Source organism: Purpureocillium takamizusanense, chromosome 5 (genome assembly GCF_022605165.1).
Source record: "Purpureocillium takamizusanense chromosome 5, complete sequence".
Taxonomy (NCBI): Eukaryota; Fungi; Ascomycota; class Sordariomycetes; order Hypocreales; family Ophiocordycipitaceae; genus Purpureocillium; species Purpureocillium takamizusanense.
Genome location: NC_063072.1, coordinates 1,009,687 through 1,028,915, shown reverse-complemented (window position 1 = coordinate 1,028,915; position 19,229 = coordinate 1,009,687). Strand labels below are relative to the sequence as shown.

General features: G+C 38.7%; 2 protein-coding genes across 3 annotated transcripts; one reads left to right on the top strand and one right to left on the bottom strand.

Moving 5' to 3' along the window:
- Window positions 1-259: 259 nt before the first annotated feature.
- Window positions 260-4,346, bottom strand: USO1 (Type I protein arginine methyltransferase). 2 transcript variants are annotated; one of them, XM_047987224.1, is made up of 6 exons: window positions 3,235-4,346; window positions 1,936-3,170; window positions 1,636-1,855; window positions 1,239-1,571; window positions 527-1,178; window positions 260-454 (listed from the first exon to the last, which is right to left on the bottom strand). In XM_047987224.1, exons 1-4 carry the CDS (start codon window positions 4,222-4,224, stop codon window positions 1,383-1,385), a joined length of 2,634 nt encoding a protein of 877 aa, XP_047843208.1. In that variant the 5' UTR covers window positions 4,225-4,346; the 3' UTR covers window positions 260-454; window positions 527-1,178; window positions 1,239-1,382. The 2 variants fall into 2 exon arrangements, with proteins under 2 accessions (XP_047843208.1, XP_047843207.1); XM_047987223.1 differs by having other exon boundaries at window positions 260-1,178; window positions 1,239-1,349; window positions 1,401-1,571.
- A 537-nt stretch (window positions 4,347-4,883) lies between these two features.
- On the top strand, window positions 4,884-8,153 carry RAT1 (5'-3' exoribonuclease 2). The gene is made up of 3 exons (XM_047987222.1): window positions 4,884-5,399; window positions 5,460-7,566; window positions 7,626-8,153. Exons 1-3 carry the CDS (start codon window positions 5,090-5,092, stop codon window positions 8,035-8,037), a joined length of 2,829 nt encoding a protein of 942 aa, XP_047843206.1. The 5' UTR covers window positions 4,884-5,089; the 3' UTR covers window positions 8,038-8,153.
- Window positions 8,154-19,229: the final 11,076 nt, after the last annotated feature.

The following is a 19,229-nucleotide window of genomic DNA, read 5'->3' as shown; positions in this document are numbered from 1 at the left end:
CGGGGCGCACACAAGGCTGTGTGCGTGGTTGGAGGTGGATGTGAGCGAGCTTGCGACGTCCTTTGCTGAGATGAGTGAGATGGCAAGGCGGTCGACCTGTTTCGGACCAGAATACCGAACCGGTTATTGACAATGGTCGCTTGGGGCCTGCCCTTCGATTTCTTTTAGTGAAGTGTCTGAGCGGAACGTGGTCGCTTTTAGACTTTGTTTGAAGTCGGTGTGGGTTTTTTTTTTTTGGAGGGGGGGACCAGAAGTTTTTCTCTCGTTGGCTAATAACGCACGCAGTATTTAAGTAGAAAGTCAGGACCAAGGCCATTAATGCATCGTGCGCAGACCAGCACCGTCCGATGCCGCGCTAGTGGTTGAGAGTAAAAATCGAACCCATTTGCTTGTGGCCCATCCAGTCCAGTCCACTTTTTGTCCTTCCTTTCCGATGATGATTGATTTACTTTGACTAGCGAGTGCCGGTACGGTACGGATGAGCATATATTCAGCCTCTATTCGCAATCATATTGTAGTGACATACTGCTGGAACGTATAGCGTATGGCGGACGCTACAGCGACTCATCTTTCTGGTCGAGTCCAGTCGCGAGCAAAAACATGGCTAGATGCGTAGTTGTCTCCCGAGCGTGCGACGGCGTTGAGCGTGATTTGTATTCAGAGTCTGTCGACCGCTTTAGCTCTTCAATCCAGTCGTCACTTGAAGGGCCAATGCATGTCGTGAAGAGGGTCATCGCAACAGCCAGAATAGAACACTTTGCTGGAAACCGCAAACGAGCGACTGCCCGCGATGTTCACGATTCTTGCTGGGGTGCCACTGATCTCATCAGGGCCGCCGGGCCCCTCTCACTATGCATGCATGGAAGCTAGACTGTATTGGAGACGCACGACTGCCGCAGTCATAGCTAGGTGTCTGCCGTCCTCCTGTCGGGCAGTCGTGGTTGACTTCCCCGTGCAACAACACCAAGGCCATCCGCGCTCTGCCTCCATGTGCCCCTTCTACACATTGCACGCGAGGTGTTTTGAGGGGTTGTTTTTTCCTCGTCATCACGACAAGACCAAGGCAGTCGGAATACAAGTCGCCCGTGCTTTCAATCAACGTCGTCGTCGTCCTGGCTACCGCCATCCCCATCATCCTCTGCATCGGAGACGTTCTCGCCGAGGTCACGCAGGCGTGCCTGTAATACGTGGTTTCCTCTTAGCAGCTTTGCCGTGACGAATTGATGGGGGTTACTCACTCTGTACTTGCCCACTTTCTCCTCCAGGTCGCCAAACACCATCAATAGGTCGTCGAGCTCGGACTGAACAGCACTCTTTGACTCATCGGCAGCCGACCTCGATGACTCCGCCTGCACAAAGTTAACAGGTGGCCACCGACCCATCTAAACAATTGAGCGTACCGCGTTAAGCTTGCTCTCTAGGTCTGCCTGTTCAGACTTGCTTTGCTCCAGTCGTGACGTCAGCTCGCGGCATTGCGCCTCTGCCTCTTTCAGCTTCGACGCGACTTCTGCTGCTGCTCTCGAGCTCGCCTCTCGAACAGCGTTCACCTCGTCTACCTTGCCCTTATTTGTCTAGAGGGGAGAATGCCTCGGTTAGTTTGTGACAGGCGCATGGAGCAAAGGCGAGCCCTCCCACCTTCATCAGATCTACCTCCAGACGGCTTATGCTAGCCCGAAGATCGGCGGCGTCCGCTTCTGCGCGCAATTGCACGCGTTCAATCTCAGCTTGTGCAGCTTTGCGCGCTTGCACAAGGCTCCTTTCGTGGGCAGCCTCCCTGGATGTGAGATCGGCCTGCATCGACAAGATACGCCGATCGCGCTCAGAAACCTTCGCAGCCTCCTGACTTTGAATCGTACTGCGGCGGCATTGACCCATTAGCAATGTAGGCTCGAACGCCAAGAAGACAACAACAGGGCGGTGCGAGGGATTGTGTACCGTATTTCGGCCTCATGTGACCGCTGCAATGCGTCGTATGCATCACGCAACTTGGTAAGCTCTAGGGCAGCTTCCTCCCTTGAATGCCTGCCCTCTGCCTTGACCTGGTCTAGCTGCTCCTCTAGATGGCCAGCCCGCACTTTGGCCTCTTGTATCGTGCGATCCTTTTCTTCTACTTGAGACCTCAGCGAATCCACAAGCTCGCGCGATATTCCCTTCTGAACCCCATTGGTTATGACTGATATTTCCAGTTCGGGAGCTCTGTCAATGGATCTCAGAATTCTGCTGTAGTTGTCCTTGAAGAACTCTACGAAGACGGCGTCAAAGAAAACGTCGGCAAGTCCGCTTGGCGACAAAGGGTCGTACTTTTGTGGCGTCACCTCGAAATCCCGAATTAAGGGGTGGCTACGGAGGTTGGTCAGCGTATCTCGGTAAACTTCGGAACCGAGTCGCGATGTCAATATCGAGTGAAGGGTTGACCGTGGAATAGGTGAATCTTTAGTCGAGAACTCATAGGCAACGCCGAGCAGCATGGCCATCAAGCCTTGCACCACGCCGTCCCACACAGGCTTGGGTTGCAGAATCGCCTGGATTAGGCTCTGTACATTGCTGCCCTCCGCGAGGAAGTCGTCCACTGCAGCCATGTCCTCGAACATCCATCCGAGGAGAAGCATGAGGTAGCCCACAAGTGGGCGTGGGTCATCGTCGCGGCCGACACCTGATACAAGATGCGCGGCAATCGTTTGAATACTTGTCACGACCTCCTCGCCATGTTCCGCGTCACCCTCGGTGAGAGCGAGGGCCTTGGACTTTGCAGTGTCATTGCCCTGCAAGAGGTGGAAGGTGATGACAGCTGCAAACCACGGGCGGTAAGGATCAACGGCATCGATGCCACTGTCGGGTCGGAGGAGGACAGTCAAGACGTTGGCAGACTCGTTTTGCCCTTGCAGGTAGCCGTCAATAGCACGGCCGAGGAAGTGAATCCTGACCTCTGAATGGTTGGAGAGGTAGGCCTTGAGACACTCGCAAGCGGCGAAGCGGAGGTCAAAAAGGCGCTGGTCCTGAGTGCTAAGAATAAGGTCAAGCAAACCGTCAATGACGTACAAGGTGTGGGCGCCATTCTGCGATAATGTCCCTGTGATGGGACCTGACACGGGTGACGGCACGCTCAGTTGCGCGAATGCCTCCTGCAGCTGCGTGGAGTTTCGAATCATGTCGCCGCAAGTGACAAAGGCCTATGTGTTCGGCAAGGTTATGAAGGTCCTGATGTGATGGGAGACTTTGGACAAGATTGCACACCTCGGCTCTTATGGGAATGTGGCCTATATCACGGCGAAATGCCAGTTGTAGGACATGATGGACCAGCCCTTGCTTCCACAGAGCGTTCTGGTTTTGTACAACGCCCGTCGCGCCTATGGGAAGGAATAGCCGTAGGATGGCGAGGAAGGCATATATATTCCTGTTGCGTTGGATTTCAGCCCACGCGGCCACGTCTTCGGCGGATGGCAGCTGAGCTTCGAGAAGACCCTGCAGAAGGACGGCAAGATTTCTCATGCAGCCCGATTCCCGAAAGAGAGACTGATTTGATGCATTGCGACGCAAGAGGTTTGCCAACAGGATAAGGCAATCTTCTACGGTACGGCCGCCCTCGTACAAGGCGCCATCTGCCTCGACAATGGCGAAAAGCTTCTCGAAGGCATTCTCGAATGCGACCAGCTTTTGTATCTCGACCGATGTCGGTGTGAGGGCCGTCAGCAGACCAATAGCTTCATTGCGAACGGCGTCGCGATCGTCATCGAGAGCGGCGACGAGGCGGGAAATGCCAAGCGGCGCAGTGAAGACGCACTCCTCTGTTCGTTGCGTGCGAGCGGCGAGGATCGCCGTCAGTAGTTGGAGGGCATATAGTCGTGAGTAAAAGTCAGGCGAATCGACAAAGTCGAGGAGAAGGGTGATGTTATCCTGTCGTTGAGTGAACTCGTCGGCGAGCCAGAGCACGATCTCATCGGAGGTTTCAGGGCTGTCTTGATTGGGATTGAAGAGCATTAGCAACGTTTCGAGCACTACCTTCACCGTGTCCACATCGTCGCCATCCTTGCCCAGGCTCCCGATTAGGCTACGGAGAGCGCCTGACGCCACCGAGGCAGGGAAGTCTTTGGCGAAGCTCCGAAGCCCCTGGATAGCGGCGCGACGGTCTTCAAGAAGGGTTGCCGAGCTCAGGCGGCTGCTGAGGACGGTGATGGTCTCGCCCACAGACTGCTGCTTAGCTGGAGCTGTCGAAATGGAAAACATGGTGAGGATTGAAAAATTGCTGCCATTGAGAGGGCGATTGACCGCCACTAGCTGGCAGGATAAAGGATAGCCAATGGCCAAATAGTCTTGAAGCGCCAAGTTTCAATTACGACACGAAGCAGGAGAAGCCGGAGGACGACATCGCAACCGGCACGATACTTGGAAAGGTATTTGTGGGGGCTTCCCCAAAAGTAGGTACCTGCAGTAGGTATATTAAAGTACCCAGGCATCTTAGTATTCACTATTAAGCGTTCTCCCAATTAGTTACTAAAGTTCTATTAAGGTAACTAAATATAGATACTAAGATAAATACCTATATACTTATATATCTTAGCTTAACTTAATAATAAGCTATTATCTAAGAAAATAAAAAACTGGTAGCTATATAATATCTTAGGTACTTACTTAATGTATTACGTAGCTCCTCAGACCTGCGCAATAGCTAGAGCTACTTCTAGGTACATACTACGTACTATGGTATTTACAGGTAGGTAAGATACTTGGTACCTCTAAGGACTTAAGGTAATGCGACCCGACGGCTCACACAGGTGGTTCCTGCAGGGTCCTTATGGAGCTTACGCTGACTAATCAACATACCCCAAGTCGCCTACCACTCGAAGCTAAATCAATTCTTCCTTATCTTATCATATAACAGACCGCAGCGCTCTGACAGCCATCCAAGCCGCCGCTCACGCTCAGGTTCTTCCAACGATAACATCCACGCACACACCCAGACACATGCCCACGCACGTCCTTTCCCGATAGCGGTAAAGCAGCACAGCAATACGATTGCCCTTTGCGTTGCGCCACCCGGCCCCGTAGGCCGCCGCTAAGTCGGGGCTGTTTGTCCCACCCTTCCTCCATCATGGGCATTCCTGCTGCGTTCCGATGGCTCTCCAACAAATACCCCAAGATTATATCGCCTGTGGTCGAGGAGCAGCCTGTCACAATGGACGATGGGACCGTTGTTCCCGTTGACACAACACGACCTAACCCCAACGGCGAGGAACTCGATAACCTCTACCTCGACATGAACGGCATTGTGCACCCTTGCTCTCACCCGGAGGACAGGCCTGCTCCTAAGGACGAGGAGGAAATGATGCTCGAGGTTTTCAGGTATACAGACCGTGTCGTCAACATGGTGCGCCCACGGAAGCTGCTTATGATTGCTGTTGGTAAGTTCGAGTCTCCTGCCCCTCGATCCTCCAGCAAACCCCTAACCGCCTGTTTCGCAGACGGTGTCGCCCCGCGCGCCAAGATGAATCAACAGAGGTCGCGCCGCTTTCGCTCCGCCCAAGAAGCCAAGGAGAAGGAGACCGACAAGCAAGAACTCCTCAAGCTTGTCAAGCAGCAGAATGGAGGCGTCCTGCCCCCCGAGCACGCCGACACTATCGCAAAAAAGGCCTTCGATACCAACTCCATCACCCCCGGCACGCCTTTCATGGATATACTCGCCGCCAGCCTGCGCTACTGGTGCCAGTACAAACTTAACACTGACCCGGCCTGGGCCAAGCTCAAGGTCATCATATCCGACGCGACTGTGCCTGGCGAGGGTGAGCACAAGATCATGTCCTACGTCAGATCGCAGCGCGCCTCCCCAGACCACGATCCGAATACGCGACACGTCATATACGGCCTGGACGCTGATCTCATCATGTTGGGCCTCGCCACACACGAGCCATATTTTAGGGTTTTGCGCGAAGATGTCTTCTTCCAGGACAGCAGGGCGAGAACGTGCAAGCTGTGCGGCCAGAAAGGCCACGAGGCGCGCAACTGCCGTGGCGAGGCGAAGGAGAAGAATGGCGATTTCGACGAGAAAGACAACGTCCCAGCGCTTAAGCCGTTCATTTGGCTCCACGTCTCCGTGTTGAGAGAGTACCTCGCCGCTGAGTTGGCTGTTCCCGGATTACCATTTCGCTTCGACATAGAGCGTGCCATTGACGACTGGGTGTTCATGTGTTGCTTTGTTGGCAATGACTTCCTGCCTCATCTCCCTGCTTTGGAGATTCGAGAGCATGGGATCGACACCTTGACAGCTATTTGGCGCGATAACCTTCCGTCGATGGGCGGATACGTTACCAAGGACGGCCATATCGATTGGACTCGCGCTCAATGTATACTGGATGGGCTTGCGAGACAAGAGGACGCCATATTCAAACGGCGGAAAGAACAAGAGGACCGACGTGAGGCCAATGCCAAGCGAAGAAAGGTGCAGCACAATGGCGGCGCGCCCCCAACTGGGCGCCATGGGTCTGACGGACCTCGAATGGGTGGCCATCAAGACCCGTCTCGGGGTCTGCAGCTCCATCCCATCGCATCATTTCCAACGGAGCCGCCGCAAGCTATCACGCATGATATGATCGTCAATCGCGGCGCCACCAAGGATGCTACCATGGCTAACAAGAGCGCTGCAAGCATTCTCAAAGACCAGCTGCGCGGTATGCAACAATCTTCGGAGCCAGGGACCCAGGAACCATCGTCGTCGCCGTCCAGTCTCGGCAAACGCAAGGCATCTGAGCTGGAAGACGGTATGAAGCTTCCAACTAACGCGCCAACGGTCGCCTCCGCACCTAAGGTGTCAGGCGCCGAGCCAGTTGACACAGTCAGGTTATGGGAGGACGGATACGCGGACAGGTACTATCAGCAAAAGTTTCATAAAAGCCCTGAGGACATTGCCTTTCGTCGCGAGGTCGCCCGCGCCTATGCCGAAGGGCTTGCATGGGTTCTCCTATATTATTTTCAGGGCTGCCCATCTTGGGACTGGTTTTATCCGTACCATTACGCGCCCTTTGCCGCAGATTTCAAAGATCTCGCCAGCCTGGACATTTCTTTCGACCAAGGCTATACATCCAGGCCGTTCGAACAGCTGATGAGTGTGCTGCCCGCCGCATCTCGTCATGCCCTGCCGGAGGTGTTCCACAGTCTCATGACGGACAAAGACAGCGAAATCATCGACTTCTACCCAGAGGATTTCGAGGTCGACCTTAACGGCAAGAAGATGGCTTGGCAAGGCGTAGCTCTCTTACCGTTCATCGACATGAACCGACTTCTCGCCGCTGTTCGTGGCAAGTACCCGCTGCTGAGCGAGGCGGATGCAGCTCGCAATGGCGTGGGCCGCGACGTTCTTCTCTTCTCGGACGGCAACGAAGGCTTGTATGACGATGTCTTGACGAAGTTTTACTCCAAACGCCAAGCCGCGTCCAAGCTCAAGCTCAATCCCAAAACAAGTGATGGGATGGCGGGCAAGGTCGAGAAGCTTCCAGAATACGTGCCTCACGGGGCACTGCGGTATCCTCTGGACAGGCATGCAATGCCAGATCTGGATTATGACCGCTCTGTCAGGTACAAAGTTCCTCACACACACCCTGCCCGTTCTGAGATGAATGCTGACATCAGCGCAGTGTGTATTACGACTTTCCACAATCTACGCAGACACACAAGTCCATGCTCCTCCGTGGGGCGGAATTACCCGCTCCTATCCTCACCAGGAGTGACATTGAAGTAATCCAGGGCAAGGCGAGTCGGGCCGGAAGAAGTTACGGAGGCGCCCGTCTTGATCGTGCGAATGGCCCAGGTGGGCGCCGTGAGCCCATACACTATGGCCCACCAGCTGGTGCGACCCGCCCTGGACACGCAGGTGCTGGGGGTTATGGACGGGTCCAACCAGACAACTTCTCACATCATTATCCGCCACCTCCAGGAGGAGCTGGCTTTGGCATGGGACTGCCGCCGCCGCCGCCAGCTTATCACCAAGGCTACCGATCCCAAAATAGAGGTAGAGGTCCTCCACCGAACTCTAGGCCTTATAGATAAGAGTAGCGCTATTTATATTAAGTAAAACTATTTATAAAGCCTATTTTCTCTAGTTATAAAGCCGTTTTACTTTTTTTAGAGTTTTATAATTAATAAATAAAGAAAAGTTTAAAGGTAAAAGTATTTTATATTTTTAAAAATATTAGCTAGTTATAAATTATATAGCTTACTGTAATTAAATAAGGTTTATAGCTTACGCTAATATAGGGCTACTCTTATAGCCGCTTATATTTTATTCTTACTTTAATATAATATATATAGCCTTTATAGCTTAATAATTAAGGTTTTAAACCTTCCTTTAAGAGGTTATTAATTTAAATTTAGTTAAAGGCGCTTATCTCTCTCTTATTTTTATAGTATTTAAAGTACCTTATAGAAAAATAGCTTAAGATAGGCTAATAACCTATAATCTATATTATTACTTTTAAAGTATTATTATTAATATAGCTAGTTTTTACTATTTATATAGCTATTAAGGTTTTCTAGTTAATCCTATACTATAAAGCTCTTACTATAATAGCGTATTATAGGTAGTATTATAGACGGCATTATAAGCTATAATATCGCCTATATATAGCGATATTAACTAAGCTAAAAATATATCTCTTAGGCCTTATAAGTATACTTAATTTAATAGCTATAGTCTAATTAAGATATTAGCGTATAAATAGCTAGTATAATATTACGGTAAGATATTAACTTAGGCTTTTAAGATAACTATATAAATAGTAAAGCCTAGTTATATAAATAGTAATACTTTATTTTTATTTATTTATTATTAATTAAGTTTAAATAGACTATTTAAGGCTAAATAGTAAATTTATTAAAAACCCTTATATATAAGGTAAAAAACTAATATAATTAATTTAAGCTAATAGATCGGTTTATAAAAGGATAAGGCTTAATCTTATTATTAATATTAAAGAGATATAATTAAAGATATAGTTAATAATTATAATTAATATATACTCTATCTTATATTATTAAACTAAGGTCTATTAATATATTAATATAGTATATAAGTAAGTTTAAGACTTAATAATATAGCTTTATAGCTAAAGTAACTAAGGCTAATTAATATATAGCTAGTTATAAAGTAATATATTAAATAAGAGATTTATAAGTTAATTTTATTTAATTTTATTATTATATATTATTGTTTATATTTAAGAAGTTAATTATATATATTTAAAGTAATTAATTAAGGCTTAGCGCCTTAAATATAAAAACCCCTTCTTTTTTCTCTCTTTTTTCCTTTTTTTCTCTCTTTATCTTTATTTTATTTCTTTATAAGTTTAATACTTATTAACTTATTAGCCTATTATTTCTTAAGTAATATTAATACTATTTTAGCTATTATATTTTATATATTATAATAAAAACTAATATTATTATATTATTATATTTATTATTATATTTATTATTATATTTATTATTATATTTATTATTATATTTATTATTATATTTATTATTATATTTATTATTATATTTATTATTATATTTATTATTATATTTATTATTATATTTATTATTATATTTATTATTATATTTATTATTATATTTATTATTATATTTATTATTATATTTATTATTATATTTATTATTATATTTATTATTATAATAATAATAAATTAAATATATCTTTTTTATCCTTAAGTTAGTTATATATTATTACTAATTTAAGTCTTAAAGCTATAATAGCTTAAAATTACTTTTAAAATATAAATAAATATTATTATATAATTTAATACCTTTAATTATATTATATAATTATAATATAATTAAGGAGAGGAACCTATAGTAAATAAGGTAATATTAAAAGGCTCTTATTAACGAAAATCTTACCTTTATTAATAGAAACTTTATAATTACCTTAATTAAAAACTTAATAATAGCTATTTATTAATAATTAAAATATAACTTCTTTAATTTTTTAAAATATTAAGATTATTTATTAATATTATAAAGATAGACCTTTTATAATTTATATAAGCCTTAAATATATTTTATTATATTTAATAAATAAAAGTATATTAAATATATAATACTTATATATATTAAAGAGAAAATTAATTAATTTTAATTTAATATATATTTTACTTTAATTTAATTAATATTAATTTATTACCTTTAAAAATAATTTATAATTAAACCTTTTTAAGCCCTTTATAAATATAAGTAATACTATTTATATAGATAAAAAAGTCTATTTATATAGATAATTTACTTTTATTTTAGGCTTACGCCCTACCCCTAAACTATATTAGCTATTTTTAATACGTAAGTATAAGATAGTAGCGGCGCGCTATAATATATATTAATATCTTAATTAAACTTTAATTAAACTATATTATTATTATTAGTCTATATAATATAACTATATAATATTACTATATAATATAACTATATATTATATATAATATAATATACCTATATATCTTAAATTATATATAATATAATATACCTATATATCTTATATTATATAACTATATAATATAACTATATAATATAACTATATACTATAATTATATACTATAGATAAAATACCCGTCGGGTATTTAATAAATATCCGACGGATATTTATATAAGAGACTAGGCGATAATAAGTATAGTCCTAATTACTATATAAAGACTAGACCCGACTAGCCTTATTAAGGTTCTAGCTATAACGCTACGCTAAATTTAGCTATAGGTCTAGACTTAGGACTAAAGCTATGCTAAATTTAGCTATTTTCAGTTATAACGCTAGGCTAAAAAAATAGTATTAGACCGACGGATAGATAATTAGACCGAAGGCCGAGTCTATTTTATTATATATAGAGCTATTGCCTCCTAGTCTAGATAAGATAGAAGATTAAGAAATTCAATACCTTTACTATCTCTATTACCTATTTTATCTCTCTATTACTATTACCCCTTTTGTCTCTATATATCCCTATTTCCTTATTATCTTTACCTTCCTCTGCCTTTATCCCTCTTTCTTATAGTTATAATATAGCGCCCGCGCTAGTATAGCTTAATTCGCTTAAAAACGTATTTCCGCTATTTCCTTACGATATTATAATATTAGGGACTCGTTTTTCCGTACCGTACCGTACCGGGCGGTAATGGCGCCGCGCTTATGCCTATAACTACTAATTGTACTTACGCTTGTAGCCTCGTCTGCCTCGGCCGCGGCGCTAGTAAGGCCTAAAAACGCATTTCCGTTATTTCCTCGTAATATTATAATATCGGGGCTATATTATTCCGCTCCGGGCCGGGCTGGGCCGGGCGAGGGCTAGCTGCGAGGCTAAAGGTGCCGCCGCCCGTAATGCCGTTAACAGGCCTAAGTAGCCCCCCTACCCCCCGGCCCGCGCCGCCGCCGGCCGCCGGCCGCTAGCGATAGCTACTTCGTAATGCCCTCTTAGCCGTTATCGTTATAGTCATCGTTATCGTTATCGTTTAAAGTCTTCTGCTATTAGCGGCGGGCTCGCGCTATTAGAGGCGCGTTATAAGGCATAGCCGTAATATTACCTATCGTATTGCTATATAGTGTTTATATAGGCTATAATGCTATCGCGGGCGGCCCGCGCTTACGTACCTTATTTATATAGGGGCGGGGGGCTATGCGGTATATAATTAGTTAGAAAAAACCAAAAAAAGTAGATTATTTATACGGCTAGACTTTTCTATCTATACAAACAGTACTACTTATAAGTATAATAGAGCCTTAAAGGGATCCTAAGGTTTCCTATTACTTAAGAGGTATATTAAGCTTAATAATAAGTAATAAATATTTATAGAAGTCCGTTAAGAGGGTTTATACCTCTTAATTAATATAAAAGACCGTATAGTATTATTAACGGTAAGTATATAGTAGTTAGGTAGATAGAAGGTAAAAGAGATAAGATCTTTAGTCTCTTTATAGGGTAAGGTAAAGGAATAATAGGTATATAAGAATATTATTAGAATTTCCTTAAGAAAAGAATTTGAATAATATATAAATTATATAAAAGGGACTTATATTAGTTAAGAAAAATCGAGTTAAAGTATATATTATTCTAATCCTTCGCGGGGAAAACTTCGTCCTTATATAGATAATTACGTAAGAACTATATAACTAATTAAGTCTAGAAGATATATATTAAAGAGCCTAGAATCCAGGCTTTAATATATAGGTCTTCCCGTCTCTATATATCTCTTTATTCTTAAGTTGTTTAGTTCCGAAGAGTTAGTATTCTAGTTAAGGGAAAGGGTGCGGGGGTAGCGAACGCTATAAACCTTCTTTTACACCCTTTATAATGCTCCGCGATATCTTAGCGGATTATATATTAATCGGGGCATAAAAATATATATTTAAAAGCCCGTAAAAAGACCTTTTAAATAATACCTATATTACTTATATAAGTATATATATATATAGGGCTATATTTATATTTATATTATATAAGCCTTAGGGTACTTAATAATACTTACCCTTTTAGCCTCCCGTAAGCTATATTATAGAGTATAATATTATACTAAGGTATATAGTATAGATTATAATTATAGCTTATATGCCTTAATAGCTTATATTTATATAGTATATTTTATATAGGTCTAGGTTTAATTTCTAGACTAGCCCTTGTAATTAATAATAGACTAAATACTTAAATTGATTATTAAGGATTTAGCTCCTTACTTTAGTAATAACTATAATATATATATTCGTTTATCTCTTTATTAATCTTTACCTTAAAGTATTAGATTGCTAAGAGTATATCGCTTTAAGTAATCTTACGCTCCTTAGATCGTAAAGTACTTACATTACGGTACTCCTAGTAATCCCTATACTCCTACTTAATATATACATTATTACGTAATATCTTATTTCCTAGGAGGGCCTATTAAGTACTATCCCCCTTATAGCTTTCCTATTTTAGGTCTACCTTAGCTAGCCCGGCGGCTATCTATTAGTTTATAATATTAATCCCCTCCTTCCTAGGTTTTTATCCTTAAGGTCTTTAAAGTCGGCTGCATACCTTATTATCTTATAGGTTCCTTTTTCCTTACTTTCCTATTCCCTATAATATTAATACTATATCGAGTTATATAGAGAAAACGCGCCTTTATAGACGATTAGAACGTTCGACGCTTATATTAATTCTTACCGCTTAAGGTTATAACGCCGATATACCTTATACCTATTACTTCCGTAATAATAAACTATAGCGTATAAGTAAAAAAGCCTCTCGCTATAGCGAGTACGCCTATTAGGGTCATTCTTACGATAGTGTATTAATTATCTCGTCCTATATATATCTAGCTACCTTAACTTCCTTTAAGTTTTTATTAACTTATTTATAATATCTTAGTTAATAGCTTCTTAAGAGAAGCTAAAGAAAGATATTAGTCTATAATATAACTATATAATATAACTATATATGTAATATAACTATATATATAATATAACTATATATATAATATAATATACTTAGATAAATATTTATTTAACTAATAGTTATATTTTATATTTAGGTAAATATTTATCTAATATATATAGGATAAATATTTATCTAGAATTTTATAATAACGGATAGTTTATTATGCCGATAGTTAGTCTATTATACTAACTAAAAGTCTATTAGACTACTATAAGCTATATTATAAGTCTTTAGTCTAATTTAAAGTTAATTAGTCTTAGCTACGCTAAATTTAGCTAGACTTAAGACTAAGCTACGCTAAATTTAGCTAAATTTAGCTATAACGCTAAGCTAAAAAAATAGTATTAAACTAACGGATAGATAATTAAACTAAAGGCCGAGTCTATTTTATTATATATAAGACCGTTACCTCTTAGTCTAAATAAGATAGAAGATTAAATAATTTAATTACTTTACTATCTTACTTACCTATTTTATCTCTATTATTATTACCCCTTTTATCTCTTTATATCCCTATTTCCTTATTATCTTTATCTTCCTTTACCTTTATCCCTCTTTCTTATAAAAGATAAAGAGGCGGCCGAAGATATATTATTTACTTTATAGGAGTAATTATCTATTACTATAAGCTATCTATCCTATATTTATAAGATCTAATAGAAAACTAAGGAGTAAAGCTTTAAGTTATTTTAGCGAGGTATAAAAGAGCTAGACGAGGAGGACGGTATTACTTTAGCTTTAAGAGCCTATAAAGATTAAATAGTTAAAGACCTTTAAGTAATAAGCATTTTAAATAAAATAAATTAAGAGGCCCTTAGCCTTAAGCCTAAGTTTTAAAACGTTAGTTCTTTATTAAATATTATTAAGTCTTTAAGTATTATTCTTAATAATACTATTATATTAATTAAGGATAACGTTTTAAATACGATTTAAATTCTTAAGTATTTTCTATATAATTATAGCTTTCTTATTTAATAAAATACTCTATTCTTTATATTATTCTTTATAAATTTAATATCTATTTAATATTATATTTTTATTTTATTTTATTTTAATATTTATTTTTAAACCTTTTTTAAGTATTAATTTTAATAATAAAATATAAAATATAAGGTATATCCTTATAGTCTAAAATAATAATAATTTATAGCTAGTTTTTAAGAATTTCTAAATAGTTTAATTTTCTTTTAGTTAAGTTTTTCGCTATCTTTTTATTTTAATATTTTATCGAAGGAGATATACTTTATCCCCTTTCTTTAGAGTTAATCTTTTTAACCTCTTTTTATTAGCGTAATATTTTATTTTATTTTAAAGGAGTACTTATTTTTATTATAAATAAGTATATATCTTTAAAGACCTTATATTAACTTTATAGTTATTAAGGCATTTATTTATATTTATTATATTACTAATTTTAGGTTATAATTATAATTAGCTTTAAATAATAATATATTAATAGCTTTATTATTTAAGCTATTATAAACTTATTAAGCTATTAACAATAGTTTTTTATAATTAATATAATATTATAGATATTATTAAAGTATTTAATTAAGTCGTTTAGTTTATTTATCTATCTATAAATAAAATACTATAAATAAAAGTATAAGGGGCTTAGCCCAATAAGAGCCCGGGGCGCGGCCCCGGGCGCAATAACGCTACGTGTAGCTAGGACCCTACGCTAACCTAGGCCCGCAGCTAGTTACGTAGGGCTATACGTAGCGGGCGCCGCGCGTATAGGGGCTGCCTAGTATATAACCCTAATTTCCTTCCTTTATAGTACGTTAAATATTAATAACCCGACCGGCTCTTACTATATAGCGCCGGCCCCATTATAATACATACTATTAACGATAGTAAACTAAGCAATAGAGATAGACCTAGCGGTAGCCTATAAGCTCTCGATAGAATAGCGGGCGTAATAATAGGCGCAATAATAGGCGTAATAGCAGGCGCAATAATAGGCGGAATAATAAGCGCAATAATAGGCGTAATAATAGGCGCTATAATAGGCGTAATAGTAGGTAAAGTAGCTAACGTAATAATAAGCATAATAATAAGCGTAATAATAAGTAAAATAATAAGCGCAATAATAAGCGTAATAATAAGCGCTATAATAGACGCAATAGTAGGCATAATAGCTAGCATAATAATAGGCGCTTTAATAAGCGGAACTTAAATATTTAAGGGCGTAATTATAGTCTATACTTAACCTAATAGCCCCTAGCGGAGTAGCGCCTAAGCCTAGGAAGTAGAAGCCGCTCGAATAGCTAACGTAAGACGGTAAGATAGAATACTTTTACTTCTTCCTATACCGACTAAAGAGTAAATATAAGACTAATAAAGTAAAAGGCCTTAATAGGGAAAGTAGAGCTACTTAATACTAGCTCCTTAATACGCTACCTATCCGATTATAGCCTTATATAGAGGGATTTTAGACTTAAGGAGGACCTAAGGGTAATAAGGAACTATAGGCCTTCTTTAATTATATCGAATGCCTCTTTAATAGTAAGTAAGTAAAAGAAAGAGCGCTTAATAAGTTATAGGGCCTACGCTAAAGAGACGGGTAGCTTTTTAGTACCTTTTTCTCTAACTTCGAGAATACCCTTATAAATATAGGCGGGTCTACCTAAATAGAAAATACCTAAATCTCGGCACTATAGAATATTATATCCGATGCCTTAAAGGAATAGCTTATTACGGTATAGATACTAATCGCCTTTTATAAATATACTTAGCGCCTCTAAGAAATCGCCTAAAACTTCGAGAGGACCTTATACTTTAAAGAGCTATAAAAGAAGGGCTAGGCCTAATATAAACGCTAGCCTACTTACTTAAAAGTAGATTAAGTAGACTCCCTTATAATAGTCTTAATTATTAATTATTAAGGCGATATTATAATATCGGCTACCTACCTTAAGAAGCGTAAGACTAGCTTAAATAAAGGGGGCCCCTAAAAGGACTCGATTAAAGAGGGCGATAAGTCCCGTCGAGCTAAATAGGCTATTAAAGACGAGAGGGAAAGAAAGAAGAGCGAAAGGCTATACCTCCGCTATAGAAGGAGTAGCTACTTAATAGTATATTACCTTTATGCCTTAATAAGGCGGCCTATAATATCGAATTCAGTCGGGCTATATTATATAGTTTTCGTTAAGCCTAAGCTTAAGAATAAGGGCGATAAAGAGAGTAAAAGCGAAGAAGTAATGCCTATATAGGGAAAAGCGCTACCTTAGAGTAAAGCTATACTTTAGGGCCTATAGTAATATAAGTAAAGAAAATAGAGCTTAAGGGACGCTTAGAGACGACCTTATCGGTAATAATAGTATCGATTAATAAGAGTCCTTTTTATTCTATACTTATTAATAAAGGATATAAGTATTATATAGCTATAAACGAGGAAGTAGCCTAAGACCTTAAGGTCTTAATAAAGAAGATCCCCTCCTATAAGGTAAAGGGTATATTAAGTATTATAGATAAGGTAGCTATTAAAGGGCTAATATAGCTAATCGCGGATATAAAGGGCTACCTATAGCCTATTTACGCTTATATAGTGCCTTAATTAAAGTTCCCCTTTATCTTAAGGAAGCCTTAAATATAATATATAAAGTCTTATTTAGTCCTATATAAGGGTAGGCTTTAATATAGCCTATTATAAATATAGGTATAATATTATTAAGGGCCGCCCTTTAATAGCCTACTCTTAAGGGATATAAAAGACGCCTATTATATTATAGTATTAATATTTATAAGGTATATACGATAGATTAGGAAGTAAGAGGGCAGTAATATAGCTAGGGTAGCTATCTTCGCTATTAGTATAAGAGATATTAAAAAAGCGCTTATACTTAAGTAGCTTAAGTTAAGAGAGGAACTTTAAGTAATTATCTTATTGCGTTTTTATAACTTACTTTTACTCTTTAAGAAATAGGAGGTAGATAAGCTTAACCCCTACAAGCCTAGTATAGACTATTAGATCCCCCTTAAGATAGGCCTAAATAGCTAGGACTTACTTATACCTTATAAAGCGTTTTATAATATATTACGTAAAGAGGTATTAATATTATAGAAGACCCTTAATAACTTTCTCGATAAAGGGTTTATTAAAGCTAATAGCTTAAAGGCAGTAGCGCTTATCCTTTTCGTATAGAAGCTAAGGGGCGGGCTTTATTTTTATTACGATTATTACGCCTTTAACGCTATTATAAAGGTAGACCGCTACTTTATCCTCTTTATTAATAATACCCTCTATAACTTAATAAGCGCCTATTAGTTTATTAAGCTTAATATAATATAGGCATTCTATAAGGTATAGGTAGTAATAGGAAAGGAGTAAAAGACTGCCTTTTATATAAGGTATAGTCTCTTTAAGTAAATAATTACCCTATTTAGCCTTAGCGGCGCTTTAACTACTTTTTAACGCTATATTAATAATATATTATAGGACTTCTTAGACGACTTTTACTTTACTTATATAGATAATATCCTTATCTATATAAGTAATACCCTTAAGGAATATTATATAAAGGTATAGTAAATACTTAAGCGGCTCTAAGACTATAGCTTATATCTTGACTTAAATAAGTATTAATTTAGGGTTAAAACTATTAAATACTTAAGTTTTATTATCTATATAGGTAAGGGTATTAAAGTAGACCTTATAAAGATAAAAGTAATTATTAAATAATTAGCCCTAACGATATAAAAGGGGGTATAAAGCTTCCTTAAGTTTATTAATTACTATTAGGTCTTTATACTTAAGTTCTTAAATATAATAGCGCCGCTTATAGCTTTAATAGGGAAGTAGGTTCTATTTATATAGGAGCGGGAATATTAAGTAGCGTTTAAAGCCCTTAAGGAACTCTTTATAAAAGCCTTAATCCTTTTATAATAAGACCTTAACTTACTTACCTTCTTAAAAGTAAACTATAATAAGACCGCCCTAAGGGGAATGCTTTTATAGGATATAAATAGTTAATAGAAGCTAATAGCCTTTTACTTATAGAAGCTATCCTTTATTAAGCGGAATTACTTTATTTACGATAAGAAGATATTAGCGATTATTTACTACTTAAAATAATAGTTAGTAGAGCTTTATAGCTATAAGAGCTTTACGGTACTTATAGACTATAAGAACCTAAAATATTTTATAACCTATTAATACTTATTAAAGTAGTAAGTATATTAAATAAAGCTACTCTTAAGGTTTAACTTTTCTTTAGAATATAGGCTAGGTAAGCTAGCTATAATACTTAACGTACTTTCTTATAGGGACTAAGATTAAGAGACTTAAGAAGACTATAAAGCTAGAGACTTATAACTTATCCCTTAAAGCGCCCTTTATATATATATTAGCGCTACCTCGACTATATTAATGACCTTATTCTCTAACCCTTAGCTAAGCTCTTTATAGTAGCGAGAGATAAAGCGGGATATAATATATTAAAGCGCCCTCTATGCGGTTAAGAGCGGTACCTATACTTTCGACCTAAAGCTCGGTCTTAAGGTATAGATTATAAAGTATAGCCTCGATATAGTAAGGAACCTTTACTATAGGGACTACTTTTAAGTACCTAGCGCCCCTTAGGTAATAAAGGTAAAGGTAAAGTCTATTCCTAAAGGAATAAACTCGCGAAATAAACTTAAGGGTTAGCTAATATAATAGGCTTATAATTCGCCTTTCTTTAGGCACCTTAATAAAGAGGGTATAATAGCTATATTACTATATAAGTTTTATTAGCCTTTAATATAGTAATATATTAAAAGGTTCCTTTATAACTATAATACTTATAG

Excerpts from the sequence above, each read along its gene's own strand:
- RAT1 (XM_047987222.1), top strand. The coding sequence starts at position 5,090 with ATGGGCATTCCTGCTGCGTTCCGATGGCTCTCCAACAAATACCCCAAG. Across the intron at positions 5,400-5,459 it reads GCTGCTTATGATTGCTGTTG|ACGGTGTCGCCCCGCGCGCC; the intron begins GTAAGTTCGAGT and ends CCTGTTTCGCAG. Across the intron at positions 7,567-7,625 it reads GATTATGACCGCTCTGTCAG|TGTGTATTACGACTTTCCAC; the intron begins GTACAAAGTTCC and ends ACATCAGCGCAG.
- USO1 (XM_047987223.1), bottom strand. The coding sequence starts at position 4,224 with ATGTTTTCCATTTCGACAGCTCCAGCTAAGCAGCAGTCTGTGGGCGAG. Across the intron at positions 1,856-1,935 it reads TCACATGAGGCCGAAATACG|TACGATTCAAAGTCAGGAGG; the intron begins GTACACAATCCC and ends ATGCCGCCGCAG. Across the intron at positions 1,179-1,238 it reads AGAAAGTGGGCAAGTACAGA|GCACGCCTGCGTGACCTCGG; the intron begins GTGAGTAACCCC and ends CACGTATTACAG.